This window comes from Lonchura striata, chromosome 7, assembly GCF_046129695.1.
Source record: "Lonchura striata isolate bLonStr1 chromosome 7, bLonStr1.mat, whole genome shotgun sequence".
NCBI lineage: Eukaryota > Metazoa > Chordata > Aves > Passeriformes > Estrildidae > Lonchura > Lonchura striata.
Window position 1 is genome coordinate 16,952,470 of NC_134609.1, and position 20,865 is coordinate 16,973,334.

The window sequence follows — 20,865 nt, forward strand, 5'->3', positions numbered from 1 at the left end:
ACTAATTTTTTATATTTTTATTACATATGCAAAATATACATCACATTATATATTATTTATGGTTTATATCTTTTTAATCTTACTTTATTTTTTAAATATTTTTTTTTTTTTTTAAATTATGTGAGATTTAGCTCAAAAGCTTTACTTGTAAGTAAAGTGAAAAGATAGCTCAAGCTTTTCATGCATGTAATTTAGATGTTTTAACATTGGCACAAAAGATAACAGGCTTGGATAAAAGCTGCCCCTGATGAATATTTGCTTGTATAAACAAATAAACACAGGAAAATATAGCAAAATATAGCAAAGAAAAAAAAAATAAGCCCCACAAGAAAAGAAAATAGTGTGTTGGAGAAGCCAGAATTTCATATGACACAGATAGACAAGCACAATGCAGTTATTCCTCAAGTTTTGAGGTAAACACAGGTTCACAAATAACCTCAATTTACCAAAATACAAACTGTAGCAAATAATGTGAAAAGGCTCCTTTGTTTTTTATAAAATAGATAATAATTCTGAGTGTACAGCACTAACAAAACTTTGCATTTTTTTTGTTTGTTTCTCTTTTTCGCATCAGATGTTGACCAAGGATTCACTGATAGCATTTTCTCTCCAGTTAATTTGAGTGCTCTGAGTAATAATTCCTATTTCAGTTTTGCTTACAACTTGTAAAGTTAATTTACTCAGAGAAGTTAATTTCTCCTTGTGCTGAAAGAGAGATGGAAACCTATACATACCACCACATAGTCCATTTCTATCAAGTTCCTTCTCTGTTTGTAAATACTCAATGACTTTTCTCTATATGTAATTTCAGGGAGCAGACAATAGTGCTGATGAGGGAGAAGGGAGGAGTTCAGACAAAGCCAAGGAGTCAGCTACAACGGTGTTTGGTGCCAATACACCAATGGTTTCCTGCTATTTTGACAGTAGGTTCTTTAACAATTCCTTTCTCAAAAACGTCATCTGTTTCATTTTGGTCTCAGACAGAATCACAAATCTTTGTGGTTTACATCTAGCTTTATATGCCTTCTGTAGTAATTACTATCAGATCCTTGATTGCATCCTATTTAAGTTATTAAAGAAAAATTACAGTTATTCATTTTGATATTTCAGTCCACTGTCACACAGATATTTTTAAAACCTGTATGGGACAGGAATTAAATGCTAAATTTAACTTTTTTGTTGGTTCAGGTCACTTAACCAGCTCAGTGCAGGATCAGGCAATGCCTGGCCCAGGGGAAGCAATACCATGTAGTTGAGTTGGCAAAGTGAATAAAACTGTAACTTTGCCAACCTGGATGGGTTTTAAATTTTTTGTAATCACTGTAATGTGAATCACAAAAGCAGGGATGTTGAGATGGGAGCCACCAGTGTTAGTTAACAGGAAAAGAGGCCAATCCTGGGACTTAACATTCTTTTTGAGGAGTTCTGACTGGAATACTCATCTTCATTTGAACTCTGCAGAACTTGATCAACCTGCCAAGAATGGATGTCAATCTTAAATATTTCAGAAGCTGGGGAATATTGTTTTAATAATGACCATAGCTGGAGGAAAGTGGCTGGCACTTTTTCTTGCCAGAGGTCAGAGGTTTCAGCCCAGTGAGGCTATATAGTGTCTCAGATTTTTTCAAGGGCTAAAAGGGTTACACCTGACATCTTTTAAAGAAAAGCTGTAGTAACTTAGCCCCACATGGTCCTGGGTTGGGGCCACTCACATCTTCTTTTTAAGCTACTCCACCTAACATGAGTGGTTTATTTTTTAAAATCATTTAACCAAAGAAACAGAGTTGGAATTGGAATAACTTCTAGACTAAGAGCTGAAAATGTGAGACCCAGGACTTTGAAAGTGCTGTAGTGAATATTTAAATTAAGCAAAGGAGTGCCCAGTTCTTGATTCTCTTTGGGTGAGCTAGATTATCACACTGTTTCAAACAGCAATTTTTGAATATAAGGATTTTTTAAATGACTGTATGGTGAAAAAAAAAACAGATAGCATTAGTGAGTTTTTTTCCATTTCTGCTTTGTGTTGGAACAAATGTTCTCAGGTGCTAGCCTGTTGGTACTAATACCCTCATCACATGAAAAGCAAAAATGTTACTACAGTGCTTGTGTTAAAATGTGTAAGGCATTTGTATAAACTGAAGATATCTTCATCACATAAAAGAAGCCTGTATAATTCAGTTGAACTGGTTTTATTTATTTGATACAGGAGTATATACTTACCACCTTCGCTGTTACATCTACCAGGCAAGAAACCTCATGGCTTTAGACAAAGACAGCTTTTCAGGTATGGAAAAATCCTTCTAAAGGTGCAGAAAACCCACATTTGCCATGAACTTGTAGCTTGATTTATTTGGATGTAGAATATCTTAGCTCCCTAAGGTCTTTGTGTGGGTCCCAGCTACTGAAACTATGCCATAAAGAAAGTCTGAGCTTTATTACGTATGATCCAAATGTGGTTACTCCTGCCACAGAGGCTGCTGCAAGCAAAGTTCTCTGTATGGCCTGTACCAGTGGCTGCCAGTGAATTCCCAGGGAGGGAACTGGATTTCAGATAAGGTCTGAATTTCCCATGACCAGGCCCTTCCTTTTGCCTTGGATTCTCCTTCTAACCAAAGCCTACATGTAGTTTTGTCCTGCAGGAGGCTTGCACAAAAGCAAGGATGAAGAAAGCTGGATGGTTTCTTCATTAGTTATGTTACCAACTGCCACTCAGTGTTCAGTGTTTTATATTAATTAATTACAGAAGTGAACTTGCAGAAAACTACACTGTGCCTTACTGATAAGCATATTTTTTATTTGTTTATACATGTTTCTTTCTAACTCTTAGGTATTCCATCAGTGTTGTGTCTGTATGGCATCCTTGTAGTCAGGCTAATACCCAGTTTTCAAGTTTTGCTAATTCAAATTAAAATTTTACTGGAAAGCCATAGAGCAATTTCGATTCTGTAAGAATATGACTTTACACTTCCTTTAAGGAACTTCAGCAAAAGACAAAGCTGAAATTAATTTTCTTTCTCCATTGCACTCCATTTGCATCCTTCTTTTTCCACCTATAATTGAGTAAGTGTAATGCCTCTGTCACAGAAGATACAGTGCTTTACAAGTTCTAGTGATATTTTCTAAAATGAGGATGGTTTTGTACAGCTGCCTGTGTGAATTTGGTCTTATTTGCATTTAAAAGCAATGCAAAGAAACAATTACAAATGCCTCTAAATTGCATTTGGATAATTCAGGATAGACACCTCAGATGCAGACATACACAAACTAGTTCATCTACATTTTATTTTCCTATAAGATTAGTTTGAAGAATTAGCCAAATTTTGTAAAACTCTGATTGTGTACCTTGTCAGAATCTATTGTAACTGACCTGAAGATAACCTTTAAAATTGCCTTTAGTTCTTAGTGATTGTAATTTGTACAGGAAACATTAATGACCACCATCAGATATCTTCTACAGAGCTCTTGAAGATTTGAAGGCCTGCCAAATACTGGGCCTACACGACTATTTCACAAAAAGAGGTTGCTATAAATGAGCATGTTTGAAACCTAACCATGATCTGAGCAATATAGCCTGGGACAATTTGTTGTTTGGCAACTAGTCAGACCTTGAATTATTTCTTTCTATTATTTATGAGGTTTTACAGTTGTATATCAATGGAGAGAACAAAAAAGAGTTTCTACAGACAAGATTTAAGACAAGATTAGTATAAAGAGTGTTTCATTTTAGTTTTCTGGTTCTCTTTCTGCTTTGCAAGATATTTTACCATTTTCATTTATTGCTCTGTTAATCAAACCTTGTATAAAGGAAGTGATTTAGTCATCAAATGGAAACTGCTCTATTCAATGTAAAGTATGAATATGTGTTCATTCTTGTTTTATATAGAATGGCTTATAGAACTGGTAACAACAGTAGAAAAATACCATTATATTTGATAAAAAACGTGCTTGTGTGTCTTACAGCTTGATTTTGTTTGTCTGTAATTCTGTGCTTTCAATCTCTGTTTGATATTTCAGATCCATATGCTCATGTTTCTTTCCTCCATCAAAGTAAAACAACTGAGATCATTCATTCAACTCTAAATCCTACATGGGACCAAACTCTCATATTTAATGAAATTGAGATCTATGGGGACCCACAGTCAATAGCCGAAAACCCACCTAATGTTGTTATTGAACTTTTTGACAGTGACCAAGTGGTAGGTGAAATCTTTTTACCCTGATTGCTTTTTTATTTATTTGTATTAGTTGACAGTACATTCATTGTTATTTTTGCCATTTTTGGTTGCAGGGTAAAGATGAATTCCTTGGAAGAAGTGTCTGTTCCCCCATGGTCAAGTTAATCCCAGAAGATGATATCACACCAAAACTGCTCTGGTATCCTGTAACAAATAATGGCAAAGCTAGTGGAGACATTCTTTTTGCTGCAGAACTTATTTTGAGAGACAAGGTATATATTTATTTTTTGTATGTATGTGTAATATAATAAGATACAACATATATTCTCACATGGTGAGACATTATGGGAAAAACTGTCTTAGTATTTCCAGGGTATTTAATCTAAGATGAGAGAAACTAATACTCATGTTTGTGTATTAACAGGGTGGTACCAACCTTCCAATTCTTCCATCACAAAGGGCACCAAAGCTTTACATGGTCCCTCAAGGAATCAGACCAGTAGTTCAACTCACTGCTGTTGAGGTAGGGTTACTCTTAAACTAACTGAATACGAGTGCAGTCTTCTCATTCTCTAGACAGAAAGTTTTTGAATTTACTTACAGAAAACAAAAATGGTTCATAGCTAGAAATACTCTTTTCTGTAAGTGTTTGTGAATTTCACCATTTCCATTAATTTTCCTAGAACTAGAACCTTGAAATATTTTGCCAGATCCCTATATTATTGAAAATATTTCATTTCTTCTTTCCTACCTTTTGAGTATTATATTAAACATATTGACATCCTTTCCCACTTTTGCTTATATTGGATTTTATTTTACAGATTCTGGCCTGGGGGTTGCGAAACATGAAAAACTACCAACTGGCACCTGTTATGTCTCCAAGTCTAATTGTGGAATGTGGTGGTGAAATGGTGGAATCTGTGGTGATCAAAAACCTCAAAAAGACACCGAATTTTCCATCTTCTGTTCTCTTCATGAAAGTTGTACGTTACAAAAACCTATAAGCCATCTATCTATAGCAAAATAAGTTCCTCCATAGTTTTAAAGGTCAAGGATTTGTTCTAAATAGAAAGACTCATGCATCTTTTTTTTATTTACCATAAGCAATTTATGAGCCTGAAAACTGTAATAAAGATCATGTAAACATGTCTGTACAGTCAGTGGTAGGTTGCACAATTTTATACTCACAATCCAGTGCAGTATGTATTTTTTTATTTGAAAAGGCATTGATTTACCTATAGATGTTTGGCTACTTTCCTATTGCTAGGATGGGTACTGTGCAAGAGTCAAGAAAATTCAAGATTTGGGGCAATTATTCTTACTGATTTTTACTGACTGATAAATTTAGAAGTTTTCATTCATCATAAAGCCATAGAACATAGTATTTCAATATTAAATAAATGAAGTAACAGCTCTAATTTAGGGGGGAAATCTTTATTCCTTTTCTTCTGTTTGCATTGTAAAAAAGCCTCTACCTTTCTATTTTTAGCTTTTACCAAAAGAGGAGTTATACAGTCCATCTCTTGTTATTAAAGTAATAGACCACAGGCCATTTGGGCGGAAGCCCATCGTGGGACAATGCACTATTGATTTACTGGAAAGCTTTCGCTGTGACCCCTACACTACTAAACAGGACATTGCACCACAGCTGAAAGGTAGAAAGCTGGAAAATGAAAAGTTCTACATGTGAGATGCTAGAATTACCTGCCTGTTTACTCTGCATGCTTTACTGATGAATAGCAATCTCGTGTTGTGTATGTAGGTGGAGATAATATTATCTGAAAGGAAAAACATCTAACAGAGAGTATTAATTAAAGTAACATTCTAAAGCATAAGAGGGCATAATGCAAAGGCAAGTCCACTCTTAGAGTTGTGCTCATTCCCTGAAGTTCCTCTTTAGTATCAACTTGGAATTTAACTACCTGCAGATCACCTCAGCACTAGTGCCAAAGAAATGATCCAGTATTCCAGCAAATATGGTCTGAATACAAAGGTGACATTTCCTTTACATTTTTTCAAGTTTTACTTTTAGTTTTAATTCTATATATTTGAGAAATGTTTGCATATGCTGCACAGAAGTATTTTGTCTGTTTTTAGCAAAAAGTGGCAATGAATTGCTTTCTTTAGAGGATCAAACATATAGCCAGAGAATTATTTTACATCTTCTGTAAATGTCTGGATTTAAGTCTGGTGAAACTGTTTAGTAAGATATTTTTCCTACACATATTGCCTTAATAAAACCTTTGTCTTACAGTTAGTCTGCTCTCTGCTACACCTCGCCAGGATACAGTAATTGATATGGAAGACACACAGCCACTGCTAACAGCTCAGGTAATCTTTGAAATTTGATGCTTGACTTTGTTCTTAAGATGTCTGATTTCTGAGGAACTATCTAGACAGCAAAATTGTCAGAAACATATGCAACCCTCTGGAAAGCCAGATGGTGGAAAGTTACTTGGTGACAGGAAAGCGAAGGAAATTTGGTATAATTTTAATCTTTGTTTTCATATAGTGAACACCAAACTATAACATTTTGTCCATGGTCAAATGCACCACTTGCTTAAGAATGAATTCACTTGTTCAATAGCTACTGAAAGTATGTGACAGAACATCACCCAGTTCCCCCTGATGGTGGTGAGGGACACCTGATTTTGCACAGACTGAGCAGTTTTAGATAAAGGAGTTAGAAGTAGGGGTATGCTCTGGTCCTTCAGCCCTTCATTTTATCACAGTCACAGCTTGGCCTCTCTTACCTTGAAGCCATCCAAACCCAATAACACTGAAACAATTTTTTTCTGCACTAACACTACTTTTCCTTCTCTGTTGTGCCTTGTCTCTTTACTGCTCTGATTCTTTTGGGACCACCACAACACAGTTTTACTTTCCAGGTAAAAAATAATTCTACTTTCAGAATTTTACTCTTGAGTTGAAACATGACTGAAGAAAGATTCCAAGAAGTACATTTTTAAAGAAAAAATATTAATTCTTTTAGGACTGTAAAATGTTTCCATTGCCTAGAAGGTGTTTTCATAGATACCTGTTTCATAGATGGCCTGTTATATTAAAGGAAGAAGAGAAATTATTATGCTATTTAATATATAGCAATTTTGCAGGCTCTTAATCCACAGTTTTGACTTTTGAAAATGCAAAATATTTTACATTGTTACAGTAGTCCAAAAGTAAATAATACCGAATTTAGGCTTTTGGACTCTTACTGCTCTTTGAATATTTTAATGATTGCCTTGCTCTTCCTTCATCTCTTCTTCTTCCTGTCATCATATTCAGACTCTAATTTAAGTATATAGATCATGATCTCATGATCTTGTCATTACTGTCATCATACATGTAAATTGTCACTAATATTTAATTTACAAGTCTCTAACTTTTTTCTGAAATAGGTTTTCTCTTCTAATATAAGTAGTATATGTTCTAATACAAGCTGAAACAGAGAACTATTATTTTCTTTAAAAATTATAAGGAAAAATATTTAGAAAATAAAGAGGATTTAGCACTTCAAAGTCACCAGTAAAATTGATTATACTTGTGTAGTTTATTTCAACCAAAAAGGGACAAATTTAAATGCTACATAAGCAGAAACACAATTTCTTTTAGTTTAACATCACCCAAGCCATATATAACATTAGATACAGTGAAAGTATCCATATTAGAGGAATGAAAACTCAGAACAATCTTAACTGAAATACGTAAAACTGTGGAAAGTGTAAGTGCTATGCAGACAACACCCTGAGGACACAAAATGCCAAAATTTCAACAATTACATTCCGATTTCCAGTGTTTAAGCAGTATGTCAACAGCACTCAGCAAAATGGCTTCTCCAACAACAGTGCATGTATGTACCAAACTGATGCATGCAGGTGGCCAGGATGGGCTGGATGGGGAGGAGTGTTAACCTATGGGACCTTGAGGGGTTCTTCTCTGGGCAGCTCTTCCAGAGAGAGATTTTGGAGGAGATGATGCTCACAAGTCCTGTAGGATTAGCTATATTGAGGTACCTTTGTTCTGAAAATCTTACTATGCTTATACAATATGTATGAACTACTAAAACTTCTATGTGTGCTAATTTACTTAAAATCTCTGTGATAAAAGCAAAAAAATAAACAGGCATTATTTCACTGTGCTATTAATACTTAAACTTTGTTTAGAAGTCTACTTTCTGGAAAATAAAATTACAATTTAAAAAATTTTAACTCTGACTTTTCTAGAGATCCACTGCATCTCTTAGATTTTTTCCATAATTCCAGATTTTTCAAAAATATAATAGTTAAATGTTGCTGTCTTGACAATTTCATGTGTAACAATATACAGCGAAGTTACTGGGTACATTTTAAAAAGGACAGTAACAGTATATTGTTTTTACCATGTGAGTATTTCACTCCAAAATCTCTAACTTATCATATGGCATTTTATTCTGTGTTTTGGCATTCTGTGTGCACATCCTGATTACAACTTTTAGTAGCAATAATTTCTGAATATTGAAGACTATTATTTGCTCTGGGAATTTTTAAAGAAGATCATAAAGTTTTGATTTATTTTTCTCCTTAACTACTTCTTCCCAAAACCACCAAGTGCATTATGTAAAGAATCATTTGGAAATATATGAAGGGGAAAAAAAATACAAACCCAAAACATAGACCCTGACTTGAACTCTTCAAACATTATGCTTTGATGAAAGATTCAGAGTTCTACAAAGTACATTTCATGAAAAGGTTTCAAATTTGCTCTTTAAATTATGATTGAGTAATTATGCAAGGTAACATTTGCATTGTCAACATTACAAATCAGTATTTAAACAAAGTGAAATTTAAATATAGCAAACTATTCAAAATTACCTAATGAATTCTGCCAGTAAGTTTTTGCAAATCACTAATGATGTTGTTTCCACAAAAAAATTAACTCCAACTGTCTTTAGAAAATGATAATCCCATGGTAATCTGATAAGAATATGCTGTATTGGTGATTTGAAGGTAGACAAGACTAGGAAAGTATGATAGACCTGAACATACCATTGAAATAATTACTTAAGAGAACAGAAATAGGAGTAAATGAAAATGATGTACCAGAGTGATGTCCTGACCTATTGATGCATTTGGCTTGTATTCATAAAATTTTCTGCATATTTCTTCTGCTTTGCACAAAAATTCACTGCTAATGCTTTTGAAAGAAAACACGAGGTATAATGTATAAAAAGTAGCAGAAATGATGCTTGCTAATCATGGCTTCCAGATGGGATGCATGATGCTTGCTCTTAATGGACTAGTGGGTCATAATTACGGTATCTGTGATTTAACAGGTGAAGCATTTTGGATTGTGCACATTGTTTTTGCACTTATATGGATAAATCTATTGACACAAATTTTTTTGCCTTTTTTTTCTGGTTATGTGAAGAACAAAGCACAGAGTAATAACGTCTTACAGTCCTTTCTGAAATGTGTGTATATAAATATGCATGTTCCAGTTCAATATCTAGAACATTCTGCTTTTCTGACAGCACCAAAAAAAATCAAGTTAAACACATGGTATCTGAGTATTCTTCAAAAACATTTCTAAATGTTTGTAACTCACTTTGCACACTTACTATATACAAACTCCTAAACATTTAAAGCCTATTTAACTGTATAAAATTCTACAAATAATATCCTCACCATTGCTTTTATTTTGTTCTTTTTTTATGACTTGATCTTCATGAGCAGCTCACAGAAAAGGTAATGTATACTAGTTCAAAAAAATCTACACACTGCTTTCACCAATTGAAAACCAGTATATCAATACTGCCTAAAAATAACATTTTAGGCATGTGGGTGAGAACAGTAATCTCTGAAAGTGATATAAAACCTACAGTGAACTTGTAACATGGTAAATATAGCAAAAATATGCAAGAGTGAAATAGGAAGCCATATATATATATTTAAAACCCCAGCAAACCCTCACATTTAAGGATCTACATACTACTTTAAGATTGTAAGTCCAAACAATCTAAAAAAAATCAGATTTACACAGTGGATAAATACTATTAATTCTGTTAACTTATAGACAATGAATGCTATTTATTACCATTGGAAGTTTGTTTTCAGGGGCAAATAATTATATTATGGAAACCCTGTGAATACAGAAAATAGCACTTTCTTAAACAGTGATTATCATACTTGAATAAATAAAAATATGAAAAACCCACAGCAATGCTGTATTAGTTGAATGTATAGATTGCTAGTATCTAGGTGACGTGAGGCTTATTGAAGTACTATTTTTAAGGGGCAAGACTCAACTACTTTTCAACTGCATTTGGTTAACAATGAGGTAGATCAGCAACTGCCTTAATTATTCTCATCTTCTTTCAGAGAAATCTTTAATATTGCCTAACTGATAATAATTTTTAGAGTATATTATTTGTTACTATGCTTAATTATTCATTATTTCTGCTGCACAGCATGATAGGTGAGAGGCTTTATCTCCCAGTAAAAGATTTTTTTATTTGCTTTTCTTTTAAGGAGGAAGAAATTGTTGATTGGTGGAGCAAATTTTATGCTTCAATAGGAGAATATGAAAAATGTGGACAGTACATTAAAAAAGGATATGACACTTTAAAGGTATTGCTCAGGATAAAATAACATATTTCAGAGTTTATAGGCCCAAGACCTGATCAAAACTGTAATTTTTTTTTTTTTCAAATGCTCTTCAGAATTTAACTATACATGATTTTCTATAAAGCTTTTTTTCCTAATATGATTAAATGAAGGTTTTAAGAAGATACCTTGGCTTTTCTTTTACTTACCTATACCTATTAAGAGATGTATTAATAATTTAATCTCACCTTCAGTCAAAGGGAATTTTACTCTCAACATCTTTGGGCTCCAGGCAGATCCTAAATAAATATACACATTAAGAAAGTATGAGCACAGAGAATCTTTTAGTGTTTGTTGGCTAAAATTTGAAGCGAGACTTTCTTTTCTTATCTAATACAGCTAACAAAGAAAATAAAGATAAGCTTATGACATGCTACTTACTATGATTTTAACCAAGCCTAAATGAAGCTTTATCACATGTTCTCCAAAACATTGCATTTGCTCCCACTTCGATATAAAAATAATTCCAAAAACTTTGGTTCCCTAAAATATTCCATCAAACACAAAATACTTTGCAGTGCTACTATGGTGGATCTGATATAGATGATAATTTCTAAACCTTCCTTTTTTCTTTTTTTTAAGGTGTATGACTGTGAATTGGAAAAAGTACCTGAATTCAATAACTTAACAGACTTCTGTGATACATTTAAACTATACAGAGGCAAATCTGAGGAGAGTGATGATCCATCAGTGGTTGGGGAATTCAAGGTAAATTTCAAATTATGGGCAACAAATAAATGCTAGTTGCAGTCTTTTGAATGTAAGTGGCTATTTAAGTAGATCTACATGCAAACATTTCAGCTTAAATATGGATGTGTGCATTAGTAGGGGCAACAGGTATTAGTAGCTACTTAGCTACAGGCCCATCTTTTTCAGGGAAAGTACAGCTACACGTTGCTTACACTAGATGTGCTACATGTTAATTGAAAATAAATATAATTCCTGCTAATGTAACCTTCCTCAGTAACCATGGGACAGAACCTTCCCAGATAACCTCTCAAACGGGACTAAAATTCCAAAAAGCACGGTTTTAGAATTATTTTGGAAAAGGTATTTTGTACTATTTCTGTGTTTCTGTGACTTTTATAGATTAAAATAATGCTAATGTAGATAAAACCAACCAACCACTCAAAAAACCTCCAAACCTTAAATTATGTTTTTGGAGGGAGAAACAAAGTATTTGTTACATATTCTTATCTGGAGCAAAACTGAGCAATTGTGTTGACATCAAAACAGCTGAATTGAGTTAGACTGGGAAAGGATATAACCTTGTGTTTTTAGTCTTACCATCCAAAACCCGCTAAAACAAAACCAAAGGCTTCTAGGTCAGTGCGGGTCAGGCTATAATTTTGCTATCCCTGTATAAAGCAGAGTGTATGTGTGCAGGACGAAGCAGACTCAGCAGAGTGCGGTTTTGCAGGGCTCGGTGAAGGTCTACGCGCTGCCGGACGACCCCGCGGTGCCGGCCCCGCCGCGGCAGTTCCGGGAGCTGCCGGACAGCGGCGCGCAGGAGTGCATCGTCAGAATCTACATCGTGCGCGCCCTGCAGCTCCAGCCCCAGGACAACAACGGGCTGGTGAGGCTGCCGGCTCTCCTCTGCTTGAAACGAAGCTGGTCTTGATAACCATTTCTTAACTGTGTTCTTTTGTCTTCTTTTAAATAGTGTGATCCTTATATAAAAATATCTCTAAGTAAAAAAGTAATTGAAGACAGAGATCATTATGTGCCTAATACCCTCAACCCAATCTTTGGCAGGTAACATACTATTTTGTGTTTTCAATTTACTGTATTTTACAATGTTTTCGTATTTTTTAAGGTAAACCTTTACTTGAAATAGTCAGCACTCTATTCATAGTTATATACTAACAGTTAATTGTGAGTAAAATTGCATAAGGTGTTTTCCTTTGAAATCACTGGAAAACGCAGATGTTTGGCTAATCCGTAGATTTTGTCATGTGGGTAAATTACACAAAGTAAAACAATGTATATATCTTAAAACCAGCCTGTCTTAGGCATATAAGAAAAACAAAATATATTTATGGATTATGGAAGAAGTTCTAACTCTGAAAACTAGATGTCTCTCACAAGTAATCAGTTTAGCATGCATTCCCAGTACACTGCTCTTTCCATCAAAGGTTAATGACACCATTGAAATATATGAATAAAAGTACTGGTTAGGAATGAAAAGTTACATCATCTGTGTAATTACTATGAAATTCTAGTTCTGGTTTAGAATTGGATGAGGATTTTGATAATTTAGAAGTTAGGAGGGCTAGAGAGGAGGACTAGAAGATTTATAAAGGATTTGAAAAGCATAATTTGAAATGATGCTCTACAGGTTTTCAATTGTTCAGATTCTGCAAAGAAATAGACAGCAAAGATACTAGATTACAAACACGAAGTAACTTCCTTCCTCAGTCCCAATTCAAGCGGATGTACAGAAAACATCTAAGTAATACACTGTGCAGAAATGAAGGAGGTAATATCCAGAGAAGTAAAAATGAAAATATTTATAAGTGCAAATAGAAATTGGAGCATGAAAGATAACTGCTGCTAGATTTATCAGCACTGGAAGCATCTTTTTAATACCTTGTAGAGGCTGTTGCTCAAAAATAAACTAATAAGTGCTTTTTTCAATTTGTATTTTTAAATTTAAAAATAAGAAGCCTTTCTTAAAAGAGCAATAGACTCAATGGGCAATTTTTATGTTTAGAATGTATGAACTCAGCTGCTTCTTGCCTCAAGAAAAGGATTTGAAAATTTCAGTCTATGATTATGATGCATTGACTCGTGATGAAAAAGTGGGTGAAACGATAATTGATCTGGAAAACAGATTCCTTTCTCGTTATGGATCTCACTGTGGCATCCCCCAGCAGTACTGGATGTAAGTAATTTCATGTTGGAAAATTTAATCTGTAAGATCTAGTACCTGGTCTCTAAAAAAGCCTTAATTTTATGGTTAGAAAACAGTGCTGTGGTTTCTCAAGGGTATTTGTTGTGCTCGTTCTATCATCTAAATTCCAAGTGAAGCTGTGAATCTTCAGAACAGCCTTCACTGAAAACCATGGCATCAAATATTTTAATATTTTCTTAATCGAGTAATGTATGCTATTTCTGTCCAGAGAACTCACATTTAACAGAGTTTTCTGACCTAGTGTTTCAAGTAAATATGAAAGCATCCGAGAGTGTGAATTATTTTGATACATAAAGAAAAAACACTCTGTCTTGGAGGGTAATTGAGCTGATACAAAATTATATCACTGTATCAAACTCCAGAGCCCTCAATCTAGGCAGTTACAATGCTAGTTAAATAAATACATTTTACATGATGTATAAATGCCCTGAATGGTGAATAATTTTAGAATATGTTTCTTTTTCTTTCATAAAAGTTCAGGTGTGAATACCTGGCGTGATCAACTAAAACCCACCCAGTTATTGCAAAATGTAGCCAGGTTTAAAGGCTATGCTCCTCCTGTCTTCTCTGAGAATGGCAGAAAGATTAACTATGGTGGTCAAGACTATACTTTGGAGGATGCTGGTGAGTTGGTTCACTTATTTTACAAGTATGTCTTAAATTCACATTGATAAAATAGAGAACTTTCCCGTTATTTATGAAATACTAGAAAAATAGCTTTGATTTTTATCTAAGTTGAACACACTTTTGTGCTCAATTTTACATATCTGGTTTTAATTTTTCTTAAGTTCAAAGGCAAATTGTAGTTCATAAGCCCCTGGTTTTTTCCCATTTATTTCAGAAGCTAACAAAACCTTGCACCAGCATCTTGGACCAGGTGAAGAGCGGTTAGCCCTTCATATCCTCAGAACCCAGGGCTTGGTACCTGAACATGTGGAAACAAGGACCTTATATAGCACTTTCCAGCCCAACATCTCCCAGGTACTGTGAACTGGCTTGGTTATGGTATCTTGAAAGCAGAAATGGAGCATTCCAGAATTTATGTCATGTTGTTAAAGGTGTGGTAATTCTCAGGGGGAAGAGGGCTATAGTTGCTTGACTTAAAATGTAAAAAGCAGGTTAGTCTAGAAACATAATAAAATGCAGATTTTAAAGAAAGTTTCTCTAGAAATGAGAAAACTTACCTGAAAAATTAAGGGGCTATGACAAACCTACATGCAACAAACAATCCCTCATTCATCTTCCTCACTGCTACAGGGAAAGCTGCAGATGTGGGTGGATGTTTTCCCCAAAAGCTTAGGACCACCAGGCCCTCCATTCAACATCACTCCCCGAAAAGCCAAGAAGTGAGTATCCCCACAAACTGCATACCCTCTGGCAGCCTTGACAAAGTAATCCAAATCTCTCACCCCAAACATCTCTGTTAGGTACATCCTGCGTGTGATCATCTGGAACACCAAGGATGTCCTTCTGGATGAAAAGAGCATCACAGGAGAAGAAATGAGTGACATTTATGTGAAGGGGTAAGAGTATTCTGCCATGTTACACTTAGAATGAATAACACTCAGAATGTCCTGGGAATACCTGGACCATGGATTTCAAATATTATTTCATTTAGCCAAGTTAAATGCTAATCTCAGAGAAGTACAGATATGTTACGAGATAAAACATGATCAGTTAATGTGTGGTGAAAGATTCCAGAATTTCATCTCTTGAGACAGCAACTGAAAAGGCAGAGAGTTGGCGTTGATGCTGCATAACTTTGTTTCTTAGTTTTTACTTTCCCTTGTCTTAATATAAAAAAAAAGCCAATGGTCTTAGAACTGAAATTCAGTTCAGATGTTCCTATTTACAGTGCTAAATTGGAAGCAAACTGCAAAAGGGCATTAAAAACTCCCCAGCCCTCTGTGAGCAGTTCTTACAGCTGGTCTGCAACCCCTTAATGACACAGTTCCAGTACAAATGGGCACCAGTGTAATCCCACTGCAAACACCAGACACATCTCTCCATATTTTCAGATGGATGCCTGGTAATGAAGAAAATAAGCAGAAAACTGATGTTCACTACCGATCATTAGATGGCGAAGGGAACTTTAACTGGAGATTTGTTTTTCCTTTTGACTATCTCCCAGCTGAGCAACTCTGTTTAGTTTCCAAAAAGGTAAGTAATCCTAAAGATTTCAATTATTAGAATACAGATTCTAGTTAACCTGATAATTTGTAGCTACATATTGAAAGAGACAATTAGGCTCAGTTCCATATACTTTCTCACACTGCTGTTATGAACAGATTTGTTTTGCCTTTGGGCCTTAATAACACACTGGCAACAACAGCAGTCTGCTTTTAGCAGGGCAAGATTAGGTCTCTTAATACTTGCACCAACCCCAGAATTCACAAGTACTAGCAGACTACAGCTTTGAATTTCCGTAAGTAATTTTTAAAGGTGCTTAGTATTTGGTTTTTTTAATTTTAGGAACATTTTTGGAGTCTTGACAAGACAGAATTCAGAATCCCACCCAAACTGATCATTCAAATATGGGATAATGACAAGTTCTCCTTGGATGACTATCTGGGTAAGATTTTGAATGAAAATAGTTACTGTTCTCTCAAAGCAGGATATCAAAGTGAACAATTTTAAATTATCACATAAGGATTGCATTTAAAGTGAGACACTGAGCATAGAAATATACTCCAGCTTTCCTTCACAGTACAGGCTCTGAATGAAAAAATATTCAATCAGTAAAGGCCTACTGGCAGTAAACCAGGATACTTTTCACTCAGGTAAACCCTCTTACTAGGCACATGAAATAATAATATGCATGAAAATTTACTTTACTTCTTTCTTTAAGTAAAATTACTTAAACAAGGGCACTTCATTTCTAAATAAGAGTATTGACAGTAGCACATAATTTAGGTTTAAGCAATCTACTTCACACTGTTATTAATCCCTACCTTTTCTAGAGATAATGCTCTGCATGGGATTCTCTGCCCTGTATTAATACTGCTCCAAAGTCTTTAGATTACATACAAACTATACAGGCCTCAAAAACTGAAAACAACTACTTGATTTATAACCACCAATAATGTTTGCTAAATTATGCACTTAACCATCAGAAATTACTTATTACATTGCTGTATTTGGGTATCTTCCATTCAGATGTGTGGGGATAAAACCCTTCTATTAAAAAAACAAACACTCTTGCATTAAAGAAGGGGAGTTGAGCTTGCTAAATCACATTTATCAACAACAGCAAGAGGGGCTTAAACACAATGTATCCCACTTACCTGCCTCACAACATCTTTAGACAAACAAGAATATAATGTGTCTGTTGATTGCCTTTCCTGTATTTCCTGTATGTATGTTTCAAGATAGCAGTGTTGATGTAGAGCTGCTGTGCTGTATAGTTGGTTGTGTTACACAGTGTTTATTTTTGTATCCACCTTTCAGGCTTTGTGGAACTTGATTTACATAAAACAATCATTCCAGCAAAAGTTCCTGAGAAGTGTAATATAGACATGATTCCAGAATACAAGGCAGACATTTCTCTGAAGGCTCCCAGGACTGCCTCTCTCTTTGAACAGAAATCCATGAAAGGATGGTGGCCATGTTACGTTGAAAAGGATGGCTCACGTATTTTAGCGGTAAGGTTATTGCTTCTTTTAAAAGTACTTCATACATGCTCACCTTTCTTTTGAAATTACAAAGAAAGGTTGTAAAGAGTCTCCCACTTAACTGTTAGCTTTCAGTGGATAGACAGAGGAGGGGTAAATAGGACGTTCCGTGCACAAGTTCAGGAATTTGGTCCAGCAACATTTTTTTGTTTTAAAAGATGAGTTTAATGCTTCATTTATGTAGTTTGTTGCTAACTTCGTTTAACCTGAAAGACTGTGGTGTCACTTGAGTCATGCTATCTTGCCAACGCAGCTGATAAAGTCCTGTGAATGAATGCATAGCCTCAAGCTGTGCCAGGGGAGATTTGGCTTAGACATCAAGACAAATTTCTTCACAGAAAGGGATGTTAAGCATTGGAATGGCTGCACAGGGATGTGGTGGAATCATCATCCCTCAAGGTGTTCAGGAAAGGACTAGATGTGGCACTTAGTGCCATAGCCTAGGTGACAAGGTGGACTTGGTGATCTTAGAAGACTTTTCCAACCTAAATGATTGTGTGATGCATTCATTTATCACATTATTGCTCAGAAGAACATCAGAGACATCCCAAATGCACTGAAGACAAAAGGAAAATCACTTCTGTACAGAGCAAACAAAATTTCTGTATTGAGAATCCAGACTAGCTTTGTGATTATGTATGCCACCAGAAGACCTAAAGCATTCAAACTTGTTTATCTATTTCTATTTTACAGAATTCTATTCTACTTGTTTATTTATTTCTATTCTATTTATATTCTACAGAGAATATAAATGTGCATTTATCATTTGCAGAATATTAAGCCTTTCAAAGGAGCCTTCTTGTTCTTCTTTCTAATGTTTTTGCCTTAAAACTTTATTACTGGAATTTAATAAATGAGGAAAAATATTCAGAAACATTTACAAGCCACAGCAATATGAAAAATTAGATGCATGGTCCTTTGGAAATTATGCAGTCCTTGGGCTGCTCTTGGAACCAGAGAACTGTTTTTGTTTTGCTAAATTGGAAAAAAATATTATGGCTTGGAACTATAGGTGAATTAGCAGAACAATTTTATGCCCAGCGATTTGATTTTTTCTATGTGTCTTTTCCATACTGTTGTGACACTGTCACAGTACAGAAATCAGTGTATTTTGAAGACACAGATGTACACCATCAGCTGATCCCAGGTATTCTGTATAAGTACCAAGTAAATCCTACTAGTGCAATTTCAATAAGACATTTGTCTCATGCCACTTTTTTCTGAAGGGTAAAGTTGAAATGACATTGGAAGTTGTCAATGAAAAAGAAGCTGAGGAAAGGCCAGCTGGTAAAGGAAGAGATGAACCCAACATGAACCCCAAACTAGATCTGCCAAAGTAAGATATTTTTATCCTACTAGCTTTAGAAATACCCAGTATCTAGCTACTCTGATGCATGCAGGAATATATTAGTCATTATTCTCAGCAAAACTCCATTTATAAAAGCCAATCATTTTTCCTCCTGAAAGCATTAGGATAAAATGCAACATGGTTTCAGTACTAAAGGCACGTATTTACTGCAGCTACTGTCTTGCATTTCAAAACTTTTCTTCAACCTCCCTCTTTAAAAGTCTTTTAAAGCATGTTTTAAAGTGTTGTTATCTCATGCTTAAGTTTCAGTGTGTAAATAATACTTCTTTCAAAATGCAGCCGGCCAGATACTTCCTTCCTTTGGTTTACAAATCCCTGCAAGACCATGAAATTTATTGTGTGGCGCAGGTTTAAGTGGCTCTTCATTGGCCTCATCATCCTGCTGATTCTGCTCCTGTTTGTAGCAGTGCTCCTCTATTCCCTGCCGGTAAGAATCTCTGAGTGTTACTGTTCCTCAGCTGTGGGATGAGCTTAGAGTCATCAACAGGATACACGCCTGACTCAGACAGAGTCTATCCCCTCTGTTTTAGCAGGAGATAGGGATTATAGCCTTGTAGCTGTAAAAAAATTCAACTGATTTTTATTGAGAAACAATTAAAATTTAGGTTAAAACTAACCTATTAACTAAAGATGGAACAAGGAACTGCTTTAGAAGAGTTAATCTACATAATTAAGATAGATAATAGTTGGCCTAGAGTCTACATTAGTCTGGAAAAAAAAAATTACCTATTTTCACTGTATTTTATTTTAAATTACCACACCCTAAATGCATTTTGATCCATTTTAATATTTAGAATGTCTTTTTCAAAACTACACTGCAGTATTTTGTGTACATAATTTTACCTCTCTTGTTTCTTCCTCCTCCCCCAACAGAATTATTTGTCAATGAAGATCGTGAAACCAATTTAAGGAAGAATTTTTCATCTCATCTTTTTAAATAGTGCTGAAATTTCACCCCAGGCTGTGGACCAAAATCAGCAAGGCTCTCCATCCTTTGTATTTGCTTGTATTTAGAATGGTAAAATAGATAATTAAGACTTTCAATAAGGTTGGCTAAGGTTCAAGAGGTCATGGAAGGGTTTTTTAAAAACAAGGAAAAACCCACAACCCCCCTTTTTTTTTGTTTACTTCCATGGTATCTATACATGGTAAAGTTCTGACTTAGCTTTTAAAGTGGATTTTTCATAACAATCACTTAGAGGAGCTGCCTGCTATTGCCATCTCTGGTTTTTAATGAATACTTTCTTTTGAGAATCCTTTTCATTGAGTACATATTGAAGCTCTGCATTTTAAATAAAAGGAAAACAATTACTACTTACAATTATGTCTACCAAAAAAACATCACAGTGCAACCAAAGGGTCATACATTGTTTCTAGTTCCAAAGTTTTCATCATCATGCTACTTAAAATTCTTATTTACCATGCTTTAGACTTGACAACACTATACACGTATCCTGACAAGTTCATAAATATAGAAATTAATTATACATTTTTTTTTTTTAGTATAAGCACAAATTTTTTTAATAAACTTATCCACAAGTAAAACACAAGTTTCCAGTTTTCTTCAACTATTACTAAACTACAATGTATTAGGACTTGTGTAGTGTCTATCAGAGGATATAATGTCACAGACCTGGATTTTAAGGTATTCTACTGTTTTCTGCACAGTGAAGAATAAGGAAATACTTCAGCAAAAGTTCTCATTCATTTATTCATTAGTTAAGAAATTAATAAAGAAATCTGTTGACTAGTTTCAATATACTCCTTGTATTTAGAGATGATCATGAATCGAAACACGAGGATACATGACCTAGAATCAATCCTTGTTTGTAATCTGATCTGCACATGGGAAGTATCTCATTTTGCCTCAATCTCCTCTCCCAAAGCAGAGTAAAATATAATCTGCACTAAAAATCAGGTTATAGTCTGTGATTCTATCTCACTTTTATGGAGGGCTGATGCAAAGCACCTCTGAACATCCTCTGGTCCTTGAAAGGAAAATGCAGCAGAGCCTGAAATCAGCATTTGCTGTGATTGTCACATTTTTGACTGGATAAAGACTTCAGCTGTCTTTAAAAAGATGTCAAAAATAATT

The 20,865-nt window shown here is 34.8% G+C and overlaps 1 protein-coding gene across 1 annotated transcript in view; it reads left to right on the top strand.

Moving 5' to 3' along the window:
* MYOF (myoferlin) overlaps nucleotides 1–20,325 on the top strand; it is a 61,729-nt gene extending 41,404 nt beyond the window's left edge. Inside the window, exons 31-55 of the mRNA XM_077784640.1 lie at nucleotides 812–923; nucleotides 2,207–2,284; nucleotides 4,015–4,196; nucleotides 4,289–4,447; nucleotides 4,600–4,698; nucleotides 4,997–5,158; nucleotides 5,665–5,830; nucleotides 6,430–6,506; nucleotides 7,969–8,025; nucleotides 9,887–9,898; nucleotides 10,682–10,780; nucleotides 11,399–11,524; nucleotides 12,237–12,392; nucleotides 12,480–12,571; nucleotides 13,530–13,700; nucleotides 14,206–14,354; nucleotides 14,572–14,711; nucleotides 14,988–15,076; nucleotides 15,158–15,253; nucleotides 15,749–15,890; nucleotides 16,203–16,302; nucleotides 17,178–17,371; nucleotides 18,628–18,737; nucleotides 19,050–19,197; nucleotides 19,644–20,325. Coding sequence (XP_077640766.1) covers nucleotides 812–923; nucleotides 2,207–2,284; nucleotides 4,015–4,196; nucleotides 4,289–4,447; nucleotides 4,600–4,698; nucleotides 4,997–5,158; nucleotides 5,665–5,830; nucleotides 6,430–6,506; nucleotides 7,969–8,025; nucleotides 9,887–9,898; nucleotides 10,682–10,780; nucleotides 11,399–11,524; nucleotides 12,237–12,392; nucleotides 12,480–12,571; nucleotides 13,530–13,700; nucleotides 14,206–14,354; nucleotides 14,572–14,711; nucleotides 14,988–15,076; nucleotides 15,158–15,253; nucleotides 15,749–15,890; nucleotides 16,203–16,302; nucleotides 17,178–17,371; nucleotides 18,628–18,737; nucleotides 19,050–19,197; nucleotides 19,644–19,679 — 2,952 coding nt within the window. The 3' untranslated portion in view covers nucleotides 19,680–20,325. The remainder of the gene's footprint in view (nucleotides 1–811; nucleotides 924–2,206; nucleotides 2,285–4,014; nucleotides 4,197–4,288; nucleotides 4,448–4,599; nucleotides 4,699–4,996; nucleotides 5,159–5,664; nucleotides 5,831–6,429; nucleotides 6,507–7,968; nucleotides 8,026–9,886; nucleotides 9,899–10,681; nucleotides 10,781–11,398; nucleotides 11,525–12,236; nucleotides 12,393–12,479; nucleotides 12,572–13,529; nucleotides 13,701–14,205; nucleotides 14,355–14,571; nucleotides 14,712–14,987; nucleotides 15,077–15,157; nucleotides 15,254–15,748; nucleotides 15,891–16,202; nucleotides 16,303–17,177; nucleotides 17,372–18,627; nucleotides 18,738–19,049; nucleotides 19,198–19,643) is intronic.
* Nucleotides 20,326–20,865: the final 540 nt, after the last annotated feature.